The sequence below is a fragment of the Poecilia latipinna genome, unplaced genomic scaffold, assembly GCF_001443285.1.
Source record: "Poecilia latipinna isolate Pla-1442-1.1 unplaced genomic scaffold, P_latipinna-1.0 Scaffold3032, whole genome shotgun sequence".
NCBI lineage: Eukaryota > Metazoa > Chordata > Actinopteri > Cyprinodontiformes > Poeciliidae > Poecilia > Poecilia latipinna.
Window position 1 is genome coordinate 176 of NW_015115648.1, and position 22,609 is coordinate 22,784.

At 37.1% G+C, this 22,609-nt stretch overlaps 2 protein-coding genes across 3 annotated transcripts in view; one reads left to right on the plus strand and one right to left on the minus strand.

The window, feature by feature from the left end:
- Positions 1-902: 902 nt before the first annotated feature.
- Positions 903-11,973, minus strand: LOC106939936 (ceramide synthase 6-like). The gene is made up of 6 exons (XM_015022516.1): positions 11,195-11,973; positions 9,302-9,407; positions 9,054-9,184; positions 3,259-3,316; positions 1,398-1,448; positions 903-1,305 (listed from the first exon to the last, which is right to left on the minus strand). The coding sequence occupies exons 1-6, from the start codon at positions 11,362-11,364 to the stop codon at positions 1,171-1,173; spliced, it is 651 nt and encodes a 216-aa protein (XP_014878002.1). The 5' UTR covers positions 11,365-11,973; the 3' UTR covers positions 903-1,170.
- A 112-nt stretch (positions 11,974-12,085) lies between these two features.
- stk39 (serine threonine kinase 39) overlaps positions 12,086-22,609 on the plus strand; it is a 36,946-nt gene continuing 26,422 nt past the window's right edge. The window contains exons 1-10 of one of the 2 annotated variants that reach the window (XM_015022512.1): positions 12,086-14,034; positions 15,972-16,084; positions 16,262-16,370; positions 16,622-16,763; positions 17,162-17,217; positions 18,462-18,571; positions 19,218-19,319; positions 19,670-19,803; positions 20,107-20,155; positions 21,305-21,370. In XM_015022512.1, coding sequence (XP_014877998.1) covers positions 13,935-14,034; positions 15,972-16,084; positions 16,262-16,370; positions 16,622-16,763; positions 17,162-17,217; positions 18,462-18,571; positions 19,218-19,319; positions 19,670-19,803; positions 20,107-20,155; positions 21,305-21,370 — 981 coding nt within the window. In that variant the 5' untranslated portion in view covers positions 12,086-13,934. The remainder of the gene's footprint in view (positions 14,035-15,971; positions 16,085-16,261; positions 16,371-16,621; positions 16,764-17,161; positions 17,218-18,461; positions 18,572-19,217; positions 19,320-19,669; positions 19,804-20,106; positions 20,156-21,304; positions 21,371-22,609) is intronic. The other variant, XM_015022513.1, reaches the window with a different exon arrangement.

Below are 22,609 nucleotides of genomic sequence, written 5' to 3' on the forward strand. Positions count from 1 at the left end.
ATATCTTTTAGCAACTAGAGTGGCAGAACACATTGCAAATACTGCATCGGCACAGTGTTTAATTTGTAAAATCTCAGTGGATGGCTTGAAAATTTACAAGCCAATAAAATATTCTGCATCTTTGAATATGCCCGTAGAAACCCAAACATGAGCCAAAAAGTGTTGAAAATGCCAAAGTCAAAGTCAGAAGCACCGTAACAGCAGATGAGAAAGAGAGGAGTCAGAAAAATGTAGATTTATCACAAATGATCACATTGTCATGTGATTTATAAATTCAAGCCCTGATATCTAGCAAAGTAAAACTTTAGGAGATATTACTAATGAGAAAAGTAAATTACTTCAATTCAAAAGGGGGTGATGTAAACTTACAGCTTGTTACTGTGCACCTTTTTGGGTGTTATTTCTTAACAATAAATAATTTTCTTAATTTGATTGTCAACTTGATTGACCCTAAATTAGAAATCCTATTTTTCTCCCTATGCAGTAAATGCACCATATTTAGCGCTAACAGGTCCTGTGAACAACAATACTATGCAGTATAGAAAGAAGTACTAAGTGAAGTTATTTTGAGTATAAGCAGGATGTTCAAACATGATGCCTGAGGAAGCACAGGGACGGTTTTTCTATTTGGTTTCGGCTGCTGGGCATACTAACAACACTGTAATCATTCTGTCTGTTCTAAAATATTATAGAAGCCTAAGTTTTTTTGTTTCTTTTCTCTTTTCATGTGTACTCCATCACACTGTGTAACATTGCCTTGCCTCTGGTTCTTTCATAAATAATCCATTATAGGACATGGCCAAAAGGCTTGAAATGTATATATACTTTTAACAGACCAATTTCTAGACTTGAAAATTGTGGGAGTTTTACAGTTATAAAGGAATTTATAAAAAAAAAAAGGAAAGGTTGCTAAAATTAGGCAAATAGCTGTAAGTGGTATCAGTTGGGTACTACTTAAATACTTGCAGAACCTTTTGGGCGTCACAAGATTTTTGGATTTTTGATATTTTGCTATTTCCCACATGAGTAAGGCAGGAAACCAACTTCATTCCAGACAGGCTATGTATAACTGTCTCTATGCAAGAGCAGTGAGTCAGAAAAGGTTGGAATTCATGACGACAATGGTATTTTCTATAGCGATTCATTCTAAAGTGAATTATAGGTGTGATTTTAGAAGGAATGTTGTCTGAGTGATGCTGTAGTCATCCTTACCTTCCTCCTGATGTCTGTGAAGCGGGAAAAGAGTAACGACAGGTAGAAGGACAGCTCCAGTATGTAGTAATAATGGACGTCCACAGTCAGAGGCTGCATACGTATAAGGAGATCGTCTCAGAACATTTTAAACAGAAGGAGATGCCTTTTTGTAAAGTTGTTGGAAGGTTTTTCTTAACTTCTACCTGGTAAGGGTAGTTGTACCAGCACTCTTTAGTGTTCCACAACCATGGAGTCTGAAGGAGAGAATCAAATCAAAAAGTTTGAAATGTCCCTATTACTAGAGGTAAGAGTGGCTGTAATCCTGGATTTAAAAATAAAAAAAAACCTACAGTGAATGCATGTTCTGGTGGGAAAAGAAGGTGAACTAAAGAGCCATTAGAGGCTACACTTAAATTCTGAGTAAATGTGTTACGAGCAAACTGTGACCCGTCACTGCGCTTGAGTTTAGTTCTCCTGCACTGCTTTCCAGACCTGCTCTATTAATAAATCCCACAGAGGCTGGAGGCTGGCGCCTGCAGCACCAACTGCTGGGGAGTGAGCTATTTTTCACAAAGTGCTTCGTCATGCAACTTGTGTCTCAGAGACTTTTCTTTTTTCTTCCAACTCTATCTCAGCTCCTGCCGTGATTGCTATTATGTATGCACTTTCATGAATATATGCATGAAATATGTGAAACCTCCTGAGCTCTATTTTTCAGCGATAATCAGTCAGCTGACTCATTCTCAGATTTATCTCCGGTGGCTTTTTGTTCTTAGCGTTCAGCAGAATCAGTACCTGGCAGATTTTTAACTAGGAGTACTGGGAGTACTGGGAGGCTCTGATAAACATTGTTGCAGCTTTATAAAGGTGAGAGTGCGCCTATTTAAAGAAGATGCTTTGGCACAACAAATGCAACAAGAAAGAATAAGGAATTGTCAGCCCCGACACGAAACATAAAGAACTTTTAAAAAGCTAAAGTTTGTAGCAAAAATCAACATTTTAAATGACCAAATGTGAGTAATAATGCTTTTAAAATATTTAATGCAGTCAGAGAAGGAGACCTGGCAACAGAACGTTACTGTTAGAATAATTTATTATCGTCGCTATTTTACTGAACAAAATGAAAATTGTAAGAAAAGTGTAACTTTTGCACAACACCGTTTAATAGCCATTATGCATTATTGAGGACATTTTTAGAAGCCTGTTACACTTAAAAATTCAGATACAAAGACTGTTTGTATCAATAATTGTCATTTAAAAGTCACAATCTATTTACTTATTACAGCTGGAAGCTGTTTGGGGCAGGTTTTACCAGACTTGCACAGGCAGCTTTTGCAAAATATCTCAAACTTAGTCAGATTGGATGTAGAAGCTCTGTAAATAGTATCTTCTAATTCATGTTTATCCACAGATTCTCAATTTGACTTTGCTGCAACTGGGTCACTCTAAAGCATACATAATCTTTGATCTAAACCAGTCTTTTGTAGCTGTAGCTGTATGCTTATTGTTGTTGTCCTGCAGGAAGATTAATCTCTAACATTTTTAGTCTGAGGTCTTCTGGAGCCTCTTAACAGATTTTCTAACGTAACTGTTCTGTGTTTGGCTCCATCCATTTTTCCATCAAGTCACGCCAGCGTCCATGTCCCTGCTGAGGTAAAATTTTCCCACAGCAAGGTGCTGTATGCTGAATGTCCTTAATAGGTTTGCAAATGTAGCATATTCTTTCCGTTTGTGCATAACTGGATTAAGTAGGGCTCTGTCAGATGCTTGAAGCTTATGATATTGTTTTATAACCTAACCCTGCGTTATACTTTCCCCTGACCTGTCTGCTGAAGTCTTTGGTCTTCATGGTTCTGCTTGTTCACTAATGTTCTCTAACAAAACTCCGAGGGCCTTAAAAACATCTGCATATATTGAGATTAAATGACATTGGACTTTAAGGGTTGATCCCCAAAATTACAAAAAAAAAAAAAGTTCAAGGGGTGGGATTACTTTCGCAAGGCACTGTATGTACTTCTAGCTGTGACAATTACAATATGAGACTGGGGGTATGAAAAAGCTTACCTTTTTAAGAAAACGCACTCCATAGGTGAAAATATATAGATAGAATGTAAATCTCCACCTGGAGTAAATAAGAAGAAAACATATTCAGAGTTAGACATTTTTTTCTAACAGTTTGGCCAGTAAATTGCAGCTACATTATGATTAGACTGCCAAGGCCATCGTGACCTTGACACTACAATAATTGTAAAAAGTTCTTTTGAGCCTTTGAATGTTTACCTGCAAATCCATGTTAGTTGCAGGTGAAATATTTCACTTCTCTTAGCTTCTTTTTTTTATTAGAAATTTACATCTTTCTGTTGAGAAAACTATGTAGAATCGAAAAGATGGTTAATTTTCACAAGTAAAGACCAAAAATATAGCAATATTAAGATTTCAAGGGATCTGATGCCACAAGTTGTGCTGTACAACACTAATTTATTTCTATCACGAGGTAATTGTCCTGCGCAGACAATCGGTGGCGTGTTCCTCTTAGGTCTGCTTCCAGCCTTCCCCGCTCTGTGCTTTAAATAATCCTGCATATACTTTAGTTTCTGCACAATGATGTGATTAGGAGTTCTGCCTCTGAGGTTTACAAAGAAGATATTGCTGGAGCTGACACGGCTGTGATCAAAGACTTGCTGACAAGGAAGACGTGCCTACTTTATGAAACCGGTTCTTAACAGTCAGCAAGGGAGAATGAGAATTTAAAACTATCAAACAAGGAAAGGCAAATCTTCAGCTAAGACCATGCAGGCTACATTCAAATCAATCTAGCTCAGTTGAAAAAATATTTTATTAATCCCGCTGGGAAACGAGGACACAGGATTTTCTGCCAAAAAAATAAAATAAAATAAATAAATAGGTGGATGAGAGAGTAGAAACATAGCTTTCCTTTTTGTTTTTTCAAACAAAGATGCTCCAGCTGACTTTATTTAGACCTGAAACCCTCAATAACTCAATGGATAGGACCATGAATCTATATTATCACCACAACGTGTCCATATCAGCAAAATCTAGTCCTTTTCTGTGGTTGTTTGAAACGTTCAGTTGTGAGCCTTTAACAAATAGCAGAAAAATAATCACAACATGCAGCTTATGGGAAAACATCATTAGTTGCTTGATGTGCATGATCAAAAGTATTGTAAAAGCAAATTAAGTGGACGCGCGTACCTGGCACATAGTAAAAGACTGTTGCATGGCAACTGGTTGATCGAGCCTGCAAGAGTCTTTCTCCTGCAAGAGTCTTTCTCAAAGTGTTGCTGAAATGCTGCCATGCACAAAAAAAATATCCCAATGACTCACAACAGCATCCTTTGAATAGAGTTTCTGAAGTCAAACACAGATGTTTTTTTTTTTCTTTTTGTAGAAATTGCTGACACTTTTTCAGACAGCACAACCTGTTGAGATAAATGAGGATTTGTCATTTAATTATCAGCAACTTCTCATTCGCACCCGACAGAGGAATGCTTGTTAAGTGTAAACAGCGACAATTTTGTGCTAAGATGGTACATATGATGGTACTATGGTACAAATAACTGACAAAATATTGTTTAAATAGTGTTTTAATAACAGAAAATAAACAAAGCTATCTGAAATGCTATGAGACAAATACTGTCCCTTCAAAATAACCACATATCCAAACAAAAAAAATTGTTCCTGATAGTAGACTGAACTGTTTTAGCTCTTTTAACTGAGCATAGCAACTTAATGAGGTTATAGTGAGGGATAAAGGGGCAAAGACAATTACACATTTATTCTGCTTAATGACAGGAACGAAATAATAAAAGTTGATGCTGCTTCGTTTACTTTACCTTCTCCACGTAGGATTTAAAAGTATTGATTGGCACTTAATGGTTTGTTTTCACGACTCAGCTTTTTATCTTTTGTTTAATTTATTAGGGAATTGATTTGCACAAGTAAAAAAAAAATGGTAATGGCCTTTTATTCTAACCAGCAGACAGTTTATTTGGTTTCAAACTATTTCAAAGAATCTATAAGTCTTGAAAAACGTACTACAGTTTTGACCAATCAATATCTTATAGTTGTTTTTCTGTATATATATTTTTTTTGTCTCAACTGAAAGAGGTCTAGAAGAAAAAACAAGGAAACTTCAATTGCTCCTTAATTGTACTTTCTTAAGTAGAAACAGTTTTGGAGAAGTCAAACTGTGTTTTAAAGAATTTCTGTTTAGTGCCGAATTATCCATTTCCAATTTGGCCAGTCTAAGGATTTTACATTTTCAAAAAAAAAAAAAAAGATATTATTACGGTATTTTTTTTATTATTTCATCCTAGATGTCAAGAGCTATTGAGTGGTTCTTTAAGTTTACCCAGTCAGAAATAATGATTTTAGATATGAACTTTTTTTATTTTATTTTTGTTTACATTGTTTACAACACGGGGGCGCCAAATCCCCCTTAACTAGATATTTAAATATGCAACAGAAAACACACAACTATCGGAAATGTATTGATTTTCTTATTATGCTTGAGACGCCCCTTGACAGCCTGTCACCCTGACCAGTTTGCCCATACCAAACCCCCCCCACTGCCTATATTGATTAAACCCCAAGTTGAGGTGATGACATTTCTTTCCTCCTTGTAAAAGCAAAGATGCTAGAGACAGAAAAAGAGAAGTTCAGCAGCTGGAGCCAGTGAGGACTCCCAGCCTACTCTCATCTTGTTGTAATAAAAAAAAAAAAAATAAAAAAATAAAAAAACGCTGAAGAGAAGATGAACTGTAAAACCTCACTGTAAAAACTTCACTTTCATCATCTAATTTTATTTATTTTGATCCAGTTGAATTTTTCATTCTAGGAGTCATCCCACTGTAGGTTTCTTTCTAAAAATAGAAGCGTGATCTTAGTTACTTTTTTTTGCTGTATATTCGGGGTAAGAAAAGACAAAAGCTTCCAAACAAAAGCTCTATGCAATCATCATTATTTCTCAGTAAACATGCTTTCTACACACTGTGTGTTTGCATAATGAAAAGAATACAAAACAGATCAGTGGTCCACACAATGGAGAGACAAAGAATCCTATCAGTCTTGGACAGCTGGGCACGAGAGTTTAATTACAGCACAATTGCTGCAGAAGGGACTGAAGCCAGCCTCGTTTGGAGACCTGCAACAACCGAGGCAGACGACCTGGACAAACTATCGCAAAGCCCAGAGGTCCGCAACGCTAATTAAGCTGCAGATAACAGCGTCCGTGCAGTTGTTTCTTTAGCCGCCTGAAAGCGTGGTTGAAAAGCTGAGAGGGGCAAAATTCCAGTTTCTTCTTGAGCAAGAAAACGCATGTTTTTGTCTTCTGAGAGTCCTCTGTGATGTTGTAATACGAGTCTAGTGGTCTAATCAGTCAAATGTGTTCTCCTGAGAGAACAGCAGCCTCAGGCAGATCAGGGGATGCGAGGCTCCCCGTGTCTCAGACTGTCAGATTTGGTCCGATGGTGTCAGACATGACTCGGCTCTGACAACAAAACTGGCTCTTTGGCCTTTAACATCACACTGCTAAGTAACTACAATCTCCCTGATGCCAAACGCATTACTGCAGATTAGCCGGCTCTCTGTTCGCCGTCTTGAGTGGGTTTCTTATCAAATGGCTTTAACTATTAACCCACAGCATGAAAGCGGTTAACTGGAACTGAAGCATCATTTGATTCTCACTTAAAAGGCCAAAGTAGCATTTCGACTTCTGTTTGCCAAAAGGAAAAAAAAAAAAAAGTAGCACTTTATTTGAAGGGGGTTGAATAAGACTGTCATGACACTGTCATAAACATGACATAACACGTCATGAACATGAATAAGCCTTCATGAATATTTATGACTGTTGTCATAAAGTGTTATTTGGTAAATTATGACACTTTTAATACAAAGTTGACATTATTCAAAATGTCTTTGTTATGACAACTTGACATTAACCAATAAATCATTACTGTTTAAACTTTACCTTTAATAACATAAAGTTACCTAATTTTTAAAGTGCAATCAGTAATTATTTTATAACAAATTTATATCAGTAATGATTTCTTGGTTAATGTCAAGTTGTCTTAACAAAGACATTTTGAATCATGTCAACTTTGTATTAAAAGTGTCATAATTTACCGAATGACGCTTTATGACAACAGTCATAAATATTCATGAAGGCTTATTCATGTTTATGACAGGTGTTTATGACAGTGTCATGTCAGTCTTATTCAACCCCCTTCAAATAAAGTGTTACCAAAAAAAAAAAAAAGAAAGAGATTATTAGATATTCACTGGATATGTTCTGAAGAGCAATCACATAAACCTAAAGATAATTACACAGGAAAAAAATTCAATTGCATTTTTAGTTCTAATATTTTTAAACACTTTCCAGTTTTTCAGTGCCTTTGTTTATTTTTCTCATTATGGTGCTAGTGGCAAAGTGCAAAGTAGAATTACAGTTTTCTATTTACAAAGGTTGTGGATGCATCCCTTGAGTTACGTTAATGATTTCAGTAGTTGTATAGAGTTTTCTGTTTGCTTATTCTGTGTTATGGCATAGCTGTTAGCACCGTTAACTTGCAGCATAAATGTCCTGGATTCAAATCCCAATCAGGAACTTTCTACGTGGTTTCCATGTTCTTTCCATGCATACTAGGGTTCAGTTTATGTTGAAGTGTAATCTATTTTGGGTTATTTGGCTGCTCTAAGCTGCCCACAGGTTTCAATGTGTGTGTGTGCATACGTGGTTGTCTTTCCTTTGTGACAACCAGTCTATCAATGGCCTTTTGGTAGAACGAAGGCCAGTTCATTGAGCACTGGAGATAGGCACCAACTGACCTCTGACCCTATACTGAATAAACCTCATGGAGTATGGATGGAAAACAAGGTTTTACTTCTTTCTGAATTGCTGCATTGTCTTGTTTTGAGGGTGATGTAATGGTACCAAGTCAGAGCATAGGCTCCAGGTCAGTTTCACCCTTTTACCAACTCATTCCTCCACGATGACGTTTCACCCCATTTTACTTCGATTATCTACCAGCAAACAATCCATTTCTTAGTCATGGACTAAACTCACTGCATGCAATATTTATTTCCGTTAATAGTAAATGATTTTAGGGTATTATGAGAATTCAATAAATCAATAAATACATACAAATTCCTTATGAAGGATTGTGGTTCTGATCATGCCAGTCAACTCATGAAATGTGACAAATGAACCAGCAATTAGTCCCATGACTAAATTTTCCTGCAGAAAAGCAATTTAAATCCTTGACAGTCAAATCAGGCGTGAAAGGGAGAAACTTCTATTTTTACACCTGAAAAATAAAAACTGTACCCAACATTCTTGGATGTTGCCTCATATCGTACTTTGCAGACAAAACAATGTAGACTTCAGTCTAAAATTTCCAAAACTCAAACTGACATTTTAAGCGCTCTACATTACAACGTCTAATTTGGCCAAGTGATTCGTTTTTTCTTGCTTCCTTTCAGGCAGACACAAAACTGAGCCCTACCTCCACAAGGCATGAGAGGGAACTTTCAGTAAGCATGAAAACCTGCTCTGATAAGGTTATCTATCGTCCCTGCTTTTACTACTGTCACTGCCTTTCTTATTGATGCATGGCAAAGCGGCACAGCCTATTCAAATCAGCCCTCACTTATACATCAGCTTTGTCAAGGAGCCAAAGCGAAGCACTGATGCAGCAATCAACATTAGGCAGATACACAGGTCACTGTGATAAGATTTCCTTGGCAGGTTACAAATCTGTCATTTGTTTTTTAGTCAAACTTGGGTGTTGTCCAATGCAAGATAGATGACTTGTGGCTAATTTAGGAGTGATAGGTCTTACATGCTTTCACAGAATCTGGCGAGGGTGCTCGGCTTCTCCTGGTTGCGCCGTTGCCGAAACCAGCGCTGGATGGTGCGCACATCCCAGTCGAGCTGCTTGGACAGGCCCTCCAACCTCTTCTCATCGGGATGCTAGCAAAAAAAAAAAAAAAAAAAAATTAAAGCACCCCATGTGTCGGGTTAATATTTTTGATGCAGAACAAATTTATTAAACATATTACAATCAAACATAAAAGCACATATCCTCACCTTGGTTATAGCAGTGAAAACCTTCTCTAAGATAGCATTGGGCTGTGCCTTTTGTGGCCCGTTGGCCTGGATCTTCAGACCCATTGCACATGGCCTTGCAATAAACCTGCAAGAAAACACACATCATAAGAGTTCAAAAACAATGCTTCATGAACGAAAGAGCAACAAAGACTGAAGGTACTTTAAACCGTTTAATAGTCTTTTATCCAGAGGCTATTAATCCTATATAAACTGCAGCTTCATTTCGAGTGCTAGAGCCACCCACAGACAGAATGGTACTCTTGGCAGAAAGCCATAACTCCCACATTAAAATTTTCTGCTGTGTTTGATTCAAATATACAATATACCTATGTATTTGTTAAACTGAAACACAGAAATGAGGAAATGTGTTATCTTAGCTGTTATTTATTCTTTTCCAGAGTTTATTTCTCTGACAATTATCACTACAAAAATATCTAAATAGGTAAAAAAAAAATATATTTTTATGGTTGCTTATAAGTACAAGTGATAAAACTCTATCACAACTTTCCAACTCTACCTGACTGAAAACCTGCATCAAATCAAGAGTCAGAGAAATTAACCTGTCTCCACAATTTATTCACCCTATTTATTTTACTGTGGAAAGAGCTGAAATATGTATGATTTTGAAGAAAAATATGTCAAATATTCTAAAATAATTAAGAAAACAGTGGAAATGACTTCCAGTGCTACTAAATCAGCCGTGTTATTTTTTTATTTTATTTATATTTTTAACAGAGGTTATACTTTGCACAACACAAGGAGAGCACATTACACATTGACTGGACATGGGGATAAGCAACAGAAAACTTAATCTTGGTTCACTTGACAGAAAATATTTTTTGTTTTTAAAGTGCTAATACCCTGACAGCTGGGCTGTCAGCCATATACCCCATATCAAATATAAGACACCTTTTGATTATAACATACATAAGCATTTAGTAAACTTAAAAAAGAGAGGAAGTAATAAAGTAAGTAATTACTGCCTACATGAGGTTAAAATTGGGACCCATATGGGCCTTGATGCAGTGTTTAACTTAAAATAATTTTCTTAATACCCATTTGAACTTTAGCTGATTTAGTCTTATCTAATGACTGGTGGAGAAAGACGCCAGCCCCCTGTGACACTGCAAGGATAAGCAGGAATAAAAAAATGGATGGATGAATAGATAAATAGATGGATTTATGGATGCAACCCAATTGGGATGCATAGACATAGTAGTTTATGCGCTATGACTTACTACCCATTCGAATGGGGCAAATACACACATTTTAGCTGCCAATTAAAGGATGTAACAATATTATATGTCAAACAGTGTTAGTGATTCTGTGGTGGGTGTGAATAATGGGCTTAACTGGAAGAAGGGCACCTGGCAAAATTCTGCTTTGGGCCCCATGTAATCTTGGGTCGGCTCTGGGTTTAACTGAGATCTGTGAGGCCTAGGTGACTTTCTATGATTATAACTGCTGTGATCATCACAACATGAGCCATTCTGATTATTCTACAATAAAACTCAAACACAGGCAAAACTCATTTAAAGCACAACCCGATTGAAATAAGAAGAAAAAACACGTCAATAGTTAGGAGCATATTTCTTGTTTTGTGGAAAAACAGGTTTGGTGTGCAGGGACAGGTTAGGTCCGGTCAGTCGGCTCTGACAGAGGCATCAAAGGCAAACAACGCTGCAGGCCTGCAGAAGAAGGATGATGAACCGTGGTGATTTGTGAGCTAACCAGATAAGATGCCATTGTTTAGGGGAGGGGGAGGGGGGGAAGGGGGACAGACAGCGGACAGCGGCGCGACGTCTCATCGACACAACAAAAGCGCATCCCCATCACCACCTGCTTCATTCGCCCCGTCAGCTCAGAACCCACCTCTCAAAAACCAGCCGTATCATAAAGATGCAGAAAGCCAGAGGACAAGCCAGATAGAGGTCCTCGGCTTGCGGGAACGTCGCCTCATCTGTGTTTTTTAAGTCAGCCCAGGTCACATTATGGGGGAGCCAGAAGCGCTCGTTCCAGAACCACGCCAGAATCCCGGCCATCTCCCTGCAGCAGGACGCGATGGAGGAACGGAAAGCTCGCTGCGAGTCTCGGAGGTCTCTGTCGGGGGAGATCCGACTCGCCTGATGAAGAGATATCCGTGTGCGACCGCCGTCCGTCCGCTTCCCTTCAACTATCCCAGTGTAGGGAAGTAGACTCAATCAGCTCCTCAGCAACTGATTGGTGCGTTCAAATGTCATGTAATAGCCCTGTCAGTGCGCGTAATAAAAATGTAATACTACGGGTCTATCAATCTAAACCAATTGAAAAATAGAAAATGTCACAATGACACTCGGTATGAGTTATTGTGTAGATGACGCATACACATTACTTCTTTTATAATGCTCATTTGATGTGTAAGTCTACAACCTGCGATCACCTGTGTTCTGGGTCAAGAACTTAATGCAAAACATTCTCACAGTCAAACTCAACTGATTCTTCATCAAATTAAGCTAAATGCTGGATGAGCGACCACAAAATGCGGCAACATTGTACAAATACAAAGGGTAACTTGTCAAACTCTGACACCTTCTGACCAGTTTGAGGTAGTGCCGCGGATATGTGCCAATTTTTAAAATATTTTACATCTAGCTTTTCTGTTCAGCTCTTCCTGCTTGTTTTTTTTTGCTGTACTACTACTACTACTACTACTACTACTACTACTACTACTAATAATAATAATAATAATAATAATAATCTTTCAATCATTTTATAGCAGACTACAATGATTTCTGCTCAGTTAAAGTTTGTATTTTTTGTAATTTCCTAAAAGTCACACTAATGTGATAATGCATACTTTGGTATTGATCCAATTCTAAGTAAATACAGGGCAAGTATCACTTGATACTGATACCAATACCAATCCCTATACCAATACCAACATCAATATCTATACCTATACCTATGCTTATTTAACATCAAACTCATAATACTAATTTTGTGGAGTTATGTGCTGAGGAGTATATGTGATTGATAACATTATTGATTTATGTGCAACATTGGCACATAATAATCTGTGCCCATTAATTGGTCGCATTGATGGGTGAAGGAAACAAGCAGAAGAAGATCTAATTGAATTCTTTATTTTCAAGGCCGTGGTTATGGATAAATGTGTAAGTGCTTTTTTTTATTTGCTCATATTTTTATATTTTGCTACAGGTTTCAGCTGGCAATTAGTAAATTATCATGTCCCTTTTTTAACATAGTTAAAAACTTGTTTGAAAACATTGTACTTGGATTGAAGAATCAAAACAGTTTTATTGTCAAAAGAATAGTAATATAAATATAAATATTTAATACTAGATTTTGTACAAGAAAATGCAACTGCAACTAAAGGAACGATGTGAAGGGAAGAAATCTAGTGCCCTTTATGCTTTGTATTAAAATTGACAAGAATGTCCCCTTGTCCACTGCAGAATGTAAAAATGATCTGTCAAGTCTTTGCGACGATCGCGCCATCTTCTGGCCAACATTAGAAGCGTCAGTATCAGGGATGGGAATTTCGGCACGGTGCCAGGATCCGCACCATTTACCTCCACTCACAGACTAAGTCTGTTCTAAATAAATATATAAAGAAAGACGTCTCAAACAATATAAAACATAAAATAATCATGAATAATCACCACTGTAGACACTTGTCACACAGACAGTCTAAAACATTTTGCCATTGATTTTTTTCTTCCCACACCTTGTTGCATTATTTCTGTTCTAATCAAATTAAAAGTTTGACAAAGCTTTCAACTTAGCACTCAGGCATTTAGGTAAATGTTTTTAAACACTAATTGTAACATCAACATCAAAGCCAAAAAGGGAAATAAAAAAAAAATAATTATGACTTTGTATCTCATATCACCTCGAAACTCAAAACTGGACTTTATATTTTACAATTATGTATCTGAATGCCACAATTAGGATTTTAGATAATCATTATGACCTTAACTGTGACATTTCTGTCTCTCAAATGACTGAAAACCTCAATCATGGAACACGCAACCATTGTCAAATAAAAAATAATTAATAAAATGAAACTAGACTGGTGTCTGATCTCTTCGTTCAGTCCGCTAAATGAACCGGCACACTGAGCCGGATCAGTCGCACCGGACGCATTTCTACTCAATGTGACTACATTAACTCGTCACACATACGTGTCAGTGTCACTAATTCTGAAAGCTGCCAAGCCATTTTATGTGATAATCATAAAATCTAATTCGGGATAATTAGTTTTTAACATATTACTTAATAACAATTGAACCCGTATTTATCAACTCTTAATTCGTCCAAACAGATCATGGTTTCGAAAATTGTCTTCCTCTGTAGCGGCACACCGTGTTGTGAACTGATAGTGCGCGCGCGTGCTTGTGTGGTTTGTGCCAGTGAGCGCGCGCGCGTCTCTCTTCTGTGTGTGTGTTCCGTTATTTTCCGGGTTGTGCTCAGTCAGTCAGGCAGGGTCTGTGGTGGTTGTAGCGCTACAGCTGCCAGCTGACACTTCCACCGAGGAGGAGCTGAGGTCAAACTTGGCCGTCTCTGTTTCTCTGTCTGTGACCGAGGCGGCATCACCACCACCATCATCATCATGGCGGATCAAGGCGAATCTCTGGTTCCCGTCCACCATCCACAACCTACCATCAGCTGGCCAATTACCAGGGAGTCCTACGAGCTGCAGGAAGTCATAGGTTAGTATCCGGAGAAGCGGTGTTGTTGTGGTGGGCAGGGAGCCCGTGGTGGGTTATCTGTCGTGAGCGAAGGAGAGGGGCCTACCGGCTTTTTTTTTTTTTTTTTTTTTTTTAAATATATGCAGCAGCCTCCTCTGCTTTGCAATGCGGATGTTAACAGAGACTGTCGGAGTCTACCGGTCTACAGTAGATCTGCGCAGACGAGGCGGAATCAGTGTTTCTGCATGGGGGTGTAAATGTCACATTGAATAAGTCCTCTTTCAGCGCTCACGGATTTAGACGCTATCGCTCCAGCGACAAACTACAAGTTTATTAGTTATTGCTGAAATCACTGCTGCTGTGCCCTTCCTGAGCTGGCACGCGAGTGGAAATATAAAACAGATTGAAATCATCCCAAAATCAGTAATGTTCACGATGTACTTTTCAAAATGAACAACTTAATCAGAATTATCCAACATTAATAGGGACTTTCTTGCTCTTAATTCAAAAAAGAAAAAAAAAAAACATTTGAATTTACTCTGCAACTACCTTTTTTCTTATCGTCAGTCTTTTTAAGGAAACTCAAGTCATTTTTTGAAGAACAGAAAATCCCAAAATATACAATTTTATATGTGAACATTTACAAGTATTCAAAGCTATATGTGAACTGCAGTAAGTTTTTTTTTTTTTTTTTTTTTTAATCACTAGAATAATTGGTAAAAAGTACTACAGCTGCCGTCCCTCCCATACCCTGCAAAAAGTTCCAGTGCAAATGAAATGGCTCCTTCCATATTTTTATAGTTCAGGTCATTTTGTTCTCAGTGTTTCATTATATCTTGTGTTACAACTCTTTTGTTTATACATTCATCACAACAACCATTATTTGTGTGACAAGTCATCTGGTCTATTATGTCATTCCCAAAGCATGTCATAACATAATTATGCTGTTGAACTTGCTATTTAGATACGCACACAGTTCCCTTTCCCCACCACCAGCTCTTCACTGTTTGACAATCAGAATACATGTTTCATGTTTTAGGTCAATGACGATTACGCAGTGTATGCATACCTGCATTTATAATATTTTTTATTGACTTTTGCGGGAGATGAAAGGTAGAATTGTTTATACAGTATGACATGAGGAAAGCATTTTGGTTTCTGTTTACTTTTGCAACTAATTCAGCAATATGTTTACGTCATTGTCCATTTGAAAGACCCACATGTACCCAACCTTTAACTTTTTGTTCGGTTTCTTGGGACGTGCAAGGTTTCACGCTTCTCTGCCAGACGTCCGTGTATTTCCAATGATGTAAGACAAGGAAACAGTGTATTTGAAGTATTTCCTTAAAATAGATCCACAGGTGTGTGTACTTATAGTTAACTCAAATGCTGCCAGTGAACCGTAAGAAGTTTAGTTGACTTCTGAAAGGAACTGATTGCACCAAATTTATTTGGAGTATTGCATTAAAATGGGATGAGTTCATATTTCTGCTACACTGTTCAGATTTAATTTGCTAAGAAAATAAATTGAAAAATTTGTAATCCTGTACACATTCGGCACCACTTTTCATTGGTTTATTATGTGAAACCCAGATAAAATATGCAAAAGTCTGTGGTAATATTTGTTAAAATGTGGGGAGTTGTTTAAGAGTTACTTGTTCTCACAATCAGCAGTCCCATCTCACATGACATAAAGCATGCCTTATCCGCCAGTAACAGTTGGCAGAGTGCCGTACGTCCCAGCAACTTGATGTCGTCGTGTGATCTTGTTTGAAAAGAGTGGTGCACTGTGCTTGCATTTGCTCCAGTTGTCACAGATGAAACATGAAAGCTGTTACCTAAACACAAATGCCTCAGAGGGATGTTGAAATGTAAAGTCCTCCAGCTGTGCATGTGACGCTAGTCCCTCTTGGCTCATATCCCCCTGTGCTGATGCTGATGTGCGGTTGTGATTCCAGGCAGCGGGGCCACAGCTGTGGTGCAGGCGGCCCTCTGTACCCCCAGACAGGAGCGCGTGGCCATAAAGAGGATCAACCTGGAAAAATGCCAGACCAGCATGGATGAGCTGTTGGTGAGCACATTTAATATGGGCTATTTTCTCAGCCTTGTGCTTTTACACCACTCTCTAATGATATGCTGCTACATTACCTCTGATAGCTACACCTTTAAAGTTACACACATTTCTATGGTTATCTTGAATCCTTAGGGATAAAATGTTTTGTGTCGTGCAAATGTTCTTCGCCTACAGAAAGAAATTCAAGTCATGAGTCAGTGCAGCCACCCAAACATCGTCACCTACTACACTTCCTTTGTTGTGAAGGATGAACTTTGGTTGGTGATGAAGCTCCTGAGTGGAGGTGAGTTTAGTTTGATGTAAAGTTAATAGTAGTAGAGGCCATTAATATTTTTATCTCCTTTCTTTGATTTTCTCATATCAGTGATCGACACTGGTATTTCCTATATTACCACAGGCTCATCAGGCTCAGTTGTAAATTAATTCCAATGAGATCTACTGTAATGTATTGTACTGTTGTTGTTTTTTTTGTCTGTTTAATTTATATGTTTGAAAATCAGAGGAATATCTCTTCTTGTGCTTGATGTTATTTAGGCTCCATGCTGGATATAATTAAACATGCGAGCAAAGAAGAGGATAAAAATCTTCGAGCATTAGATGAGCCAATTATTGCCACAATATTAAAAGAAGTTCTAGAGGGCCTGGACTATCTCCACAGAAACGGACAGATTCACAGGTAACACTTTTAGTTTCTGTCTATTATTTCTAATAGGGAGATTTTTATTTTATTTTATTTTTTTAATGAAAAACTATCATTAAAACATATATTAGTGAAACAAGTACTTGTTTTGCGAGAGCACACACTCCTATGTGAAACCCTGAAATAATGACCGGGCTGAAGCGAATGAACAAGCTGCCAAAGTAAAATCCTAAAGTGAAATACAAAGTTCTTTGTGTTCTGTTCACGTCCTTGATTTCAAGGTCGGTGTGAATATGGGGCGTAAACCTCTATGAGCCCCTCGGGCACAGTTCTAGATAGTGATAGTCAGTGGGATCTGTTAACATGAATGGAAGAATCGATGTTGTCCCACGTGACTTTGATGTTTTACTCCATTATTGTTCTGCTGACCACAGGGATGTGAAAGCTGGGAACATCCTACTGGGAGAAGATGGATCTGTTCTGATTGCAGGTTTGTTACATTATCACACTCTCTTCTGCTTTTTTTTCTTCTTAAAGAACCAATGTTGTCCTAATTTACAGTTTACAGCATTACTTTTTGGGCTCTACTGTAACACACTGGCGTACATTAGCCTTGCAGGGACATATATTTTTTGGAATGTTCTTTTACATTTTGTATTTGCATAACGTTGACTGAATTCATGCAAATAGAAAAAAAAAAAAAACTGTCCAAAACCTGAGGCTGACTGATTGGAAGATTTGTTTGAACCATACAGAAACAAAGAAAGTTGGACGTATTTAAGATTGATGCGTTTTAATTATTGGTACTGTTTTAAGCAAAAATATTTTCAACGTGGATACATTTTTGAATGTGACCCTCTAACTTATATTAGCCCAAATAGTGGATACTAAATAACTAGCTAAAATCACAATATTTTGATAATAATATAATTATTGGATATACCTAAAGAGCATTTGACAGTGCTTGAAAAACTAGAAATTATTAAAAAAAAGAGTAATATTCTTTGTAGAAGTGTAATTATGTAGGAAGATGACATTTGGAAAACAAAATGTAAGCGCATAAAGGAAAAACAAATAAAATTCAGCATATCCTCTCGATGAGGTCAGTTCTAGGTTTAGCTTTAAATACAAACATCATGTGCTTTTTTTCACTATTTGGGGCGTCACATCCTGGACCTGTAACCATCAGTAATGTAGGATCGGTTTCAATATCTCAAGTGGAACATTTTTCACCCAGTTGAAGTGGAATTGCAGTGATTCATCCTGAAGGTGGAAAAAGTGAAAGCAGGTTTTTCAGCATTGCTTTGGAACAGGATGGTTCGGGTAATATTCCATACATGAAGGAACAATGCTCTCTGGACTTGGTTTGTGAAAAAACAATTCCAGGGTCTCTCAGTGTGACACTGAACACTAAACAAGTGTCACACAGAGCAAATTTGGATTGACAGTGAACAATAAACACCTAATTTACTCTGTGACAATCTAAAACAATCAAAAATTTGGGATTTTCTTTGTCTTGATGCAGTCCTCTTTTAACGGAAGATGTTTGAACTCAGACAAATTTTATAGAGATGAATATATAAGTCCATTGAGAATATTTAGGACTACTTCCTTTGCTAGAATGTACACCTTAACACTGTCAAAGTCCAGCAAACATGCAAAGTAAAGACATTTTTCTGAACAGTCTCACATTTTTATGATGGTAACCACCATGTTTATGTTTTGTTACTACAGATTTTGGTGTAAGCGCATTTTTAGCTGCGGGGGGCGACATGACGAGGCACAAAGTTCGAAAGACTTTTGTTGGAACGCCGTGCTGGATGGCTCCAGAGGTGATGGAGCAGGTAAGTCTTTTGTACTTTTCAATTATTCCTCTGTTTGCAGATACAGATTTATACAAGCATCATCCTTATTATAGCCATTTTCTAACTTGTTTAACATGCATTTAGAGATCTCAGAGACCATAAACCCACGCATTAAGTCAATGTTTAAGTTTTTCTGTGAAACAAAAGTAAATTAAATAAAAAAGTATTAGTTGTTACTGGAAATACAAATGTAAAAAGAATGTGAAAATCTAAATAATTAAATAACAGACGTAACGTGTCTGAGCAGCATAACTTTTCTTTTTATAAAATTAAAATGTTTTAGTTACATTTATTTTTATATAGAAATTATTACTGGTTCAGGATGACATGTTGATGTAGTTAAGAATCTTTTCCTGTCACAGAGTTTTTTTTTTTTTCCACTTTAAATAAATGTACTAAAATTAAATCAAACATTTCTTAGAACCTTTTAGTGTAAGATTATGCAACAACATTCACTTAAAGCCATTTTACATAATTTTACTTGGGACTCCAGTAAATATAGAGAACATTTTATGCTCCAGATGTTTTCATTGTTTTCTATATTAGTTATGCTTATCACTAATCATAAATCCTCTGAGCCTTGCATAAGTAAGTCTTATTGTCTTTTATAACCCCATGTCTGCAGGTTCGAGGCTATGATTTCAAAGCAGATATATGGAGTTTTGGAATTACAGCGATAGAGTTAGCAACAGGTTCTGCACCCTATCACCGATACCCTCCAATGAAGGTAAGTGTTATGGACCAAAAATAAAATGTATTAAATTATTTGTATGGAGTCAATTAGATACAAATGCCATAACAAGGAACTTTGCAAGACTAATTTAGGTCCAACCAGTCAGATAACACCCGGTCTAATGCTCAAATTTATATTCAGTAACATATAATACAAGTCAATCCTGATTGTCTTGAGAAAACTCAGGCAATTGAATAAGTCATTGACATTGCAACAATCTATTTTCCTTCTTCAAATCCAAACATCTAAAAAGACCCAATTTTCTTATTTTAAAAGCACTATCCTTTTGATAGTGCTGCTTGGATGTCTGGGTGTTTTTTGACCGTTTTTCCTTGTGCTTTCAGGTTTTAATGCTTACCCTACAGAATGATCCGCCCACTCTGGAGATGGGTGTTGAGGACAAGGAAATGCTCAAAAAATATGGAAAATCATTTCGAAAGCTTATAACTACGTGCCTTCAGAAAGACCCTGCAAAAAGGTTGGTACCACAACATATGAACGAGCAGAAATGAAGCAGTTTGTACTAAATAACAAGAACTTGATTTTATTTAACTTTTAGACAGTGATCCAGTTTTGGACATGCATAATCATGACTCTTGTTTTTCCCCTTTGAAGTGAATCAATCAGATTTCCTAAGTTTTTGCTTGATTTGTGTGTTTTTTTACTGTAGCATTTGTTTCCCATGTCTAGGAGAACTTTTTCTCCATATGTTTGATTAATTGAGCTTGACTCTTTCTTGTTATATTTTTCCAATGGCATTTTCTCTTTGTTTTGTCTGTAGGCCTACAGCAGCTGAGCTTTTGAAGTGTAAATTCATACAAAAGGCAAAGGTATTTCTTTAATCTCAAATATTTGCTGCACTATCTTTGTTTGGTTTTATTAACATTTGATGGGTTGAAGCCATATTAGATTCTATTGGTTATTTTCATACATACAACACTCAGACATTGAGGTGTAGTCGACTTTTCATGTAAAACAGACAATTTTTAGTTGACTTTACATTCAATCATGTCACTGATTTTGTTTTGGTAAATAATAATAAAAAAGGGGAGTTAAGACAGGTGCATCTCAACAAAAGTAGAAAATCATCAGAATTTAATTCAGTTCCAAAACTGATTTTTTTTTTTTTTGTATTTTAATAAATCATTTGTAATATTTTTTGATGATTACAGCATACCGGAAATGAAAGCCCCAAATTCTGTATCTCAGAAAATCCCAAGATTGAAAATTCAAATATTACTCTGTGAGTAATAAATCTGTTTAATAATATAAGAGTTTCAGTTTTTTGTATTGAACTAACAAAATAAGTGCACTTTGAGTAGATTCTCCTGTTTTTAAATTACTATCTTATGTCTCTAACTAAGCATTTTTTTTTTATATTCAACATTTGTATGCAAACTAAACTTGTGCAAAACCAATAGATAAGAAACGTGATTTTAAGGATGCTTGCCACCACGAAAAGGCCTGCCTCAACGTTGTTGTTAAGTTGCATTTAAATGTTTTAAACTGTGAGCTACATCCCATCCCATCTTTGAAGTCATGTGGCCAGCTCTGTTCCACAAAAGCTGATTAACATCAGAACTGTAGATAATTTGCAGAGTTTGCGGCATGATGGAGCAGTGATTATCAGCATTATCTCACAGATAGGATCTCGGCAGGGTCTTTCTTCTCTTTTTGCTGCAGGCGTTTGGGTATGTTTCAGATCTACAGCATGAAAAACATGTTGCAAGTCATTGCCAAATAGTTTCCTCTTTGACACCTACGGTACTTTTCAGATTGACTGAATCAGGATTTTAAAAATATGCTTTCAAAGTATTTGTCTTCATGTCTTACTGATTTACTTGTCATGCATACTTTTTTTATGCCTCCTCCAATGTTTGCAAGTATGGGAAGGACCCTGTTTAAATGTGTGGTTTGCATGGCATTGTCCAACTTTGATGATTTAAATTTTTCCTTACTTTGTTCATTTTCCCCTGCAGAACAGAGAATATCTTGTTGAAAAGCTTTTGAGTCGTGCACCAAAGATATCTCAGAGAGCAAAGAAGGTATGTTTATGTGATATTTTGCCCTCTTCAATAACACAGTTATTGGTTAAACATTAAAAAAACAAAAAAACTTGTGGATGGATGGACTGCTTTCAATCCAGGATGTTGAATTTACAGTCAACACAACATATGGACTCTGTCTTCCTTTAGCACCTCCAACAACTTTTACCCCTATGCATAGACTACATAAAAATGTGGGCCACAGTCGCATAAGAGTCATGCTGTGCAGATCCACTGACCCATGTGTTAGTATGACTTTAAGAGCAGCTTCCTGCGTATGTCAAGACAAACCTGGATAAATGGATTGTTAACATAAGTTAGTAAAACTGTTATGGCCAACAGGGAGGAAGTGCCGTTTTTCAGGCACAGCTGATGTTAGCTTTACATAATACTCCCCTGATGGCCAGGTCTGAGGCAGGATCAGAGGGAAGGGCGGCTGAGTGGAGGGGTGGAAATTCACTGACATGGTTCAGTCTAAATAGAGGGCATAGTAGACAGGACAACCATTAATGTTCATGACGTTATAATTACGCACAAACGGGGTAGGGTGGCATTACGTTGTTGATGGTTTATGTGTGAACTACAGACAGGCTTTCAGTGCCAGTAACAGAGGGAAAGGGTACAGGCTGCTCTGTTATTCAGGAGTTCTATAACAAACCCGGACAACATGCTTTACAGATTTGCTGTCATGCAGTTGTGTAAAATCAGAAGTAAAACGAGCTTCAGAATTGTGAATTTGGAGAGTATTACTGTACTATAACATTATAGCAAAAATACCTTTTTAGAATGGATAATTGTGAAAACTGAAAACTTATTTTAGCAAGTCCCTTAATGTCTACATTACTTTTCAGATGTCTTAAAGGAATAGTGCTGATATTTTGGACTGAGGCTCTATTAAAAGGGATTGGAATATTATGGTAGACTGACTGTTTTTTTTTTGTTTTGTTTTTTTTAGCTTTATATCATGCTATATGTGATTCCCTCATCAAAAACATAGCTGGATTTTTACTTTAATTCTTTCATTCATGTTTGAGAAATCCTTAAATTTCCTGTGGCAGTCATTTTGCTGTGCCTAAGCACTTGCTCTTTCAAAGCACCGCCTATTCCACAAGGCCCCTCCTTGTAAATGAAGAAGCATTGTTGTGATGACATGCTGAAAGAGTAGGAGCTTCTTAAAGGGACAGAGGCCAATTTCTAGATGTCAGACACAACTACGATATAAAGTCAGACTTCTTTTAA

What these genes read in the sequence shown, in the direction of transcription:
- LOC106939936 (XM_015022516.1), bottom strand. Translation starts at nt 11,364, where the DNA reads ATGGCCGGGATTCTGGCGTGGTTCTGGAACGAGCGCTTCTGGCTCCCC. An exon ending in ATACGGCTGGTTTTTGAGAG is followed by an intron (nt 9,408 to 11,194) that starts GTGGGTTCTGAG and finishes GTTTTCTTGCAG; the next exon opens with GTTTATTGCAAGGCCATGTG. An exon ending in GGTACAACTACCCTTACCAG is followed by an intron (nt 1,306 to 1,397) that starts GTAGAAGTTAAG and finishes ATACGTATGCAG; the next exon opens with CCTCTGACTGTGGACGTCCA.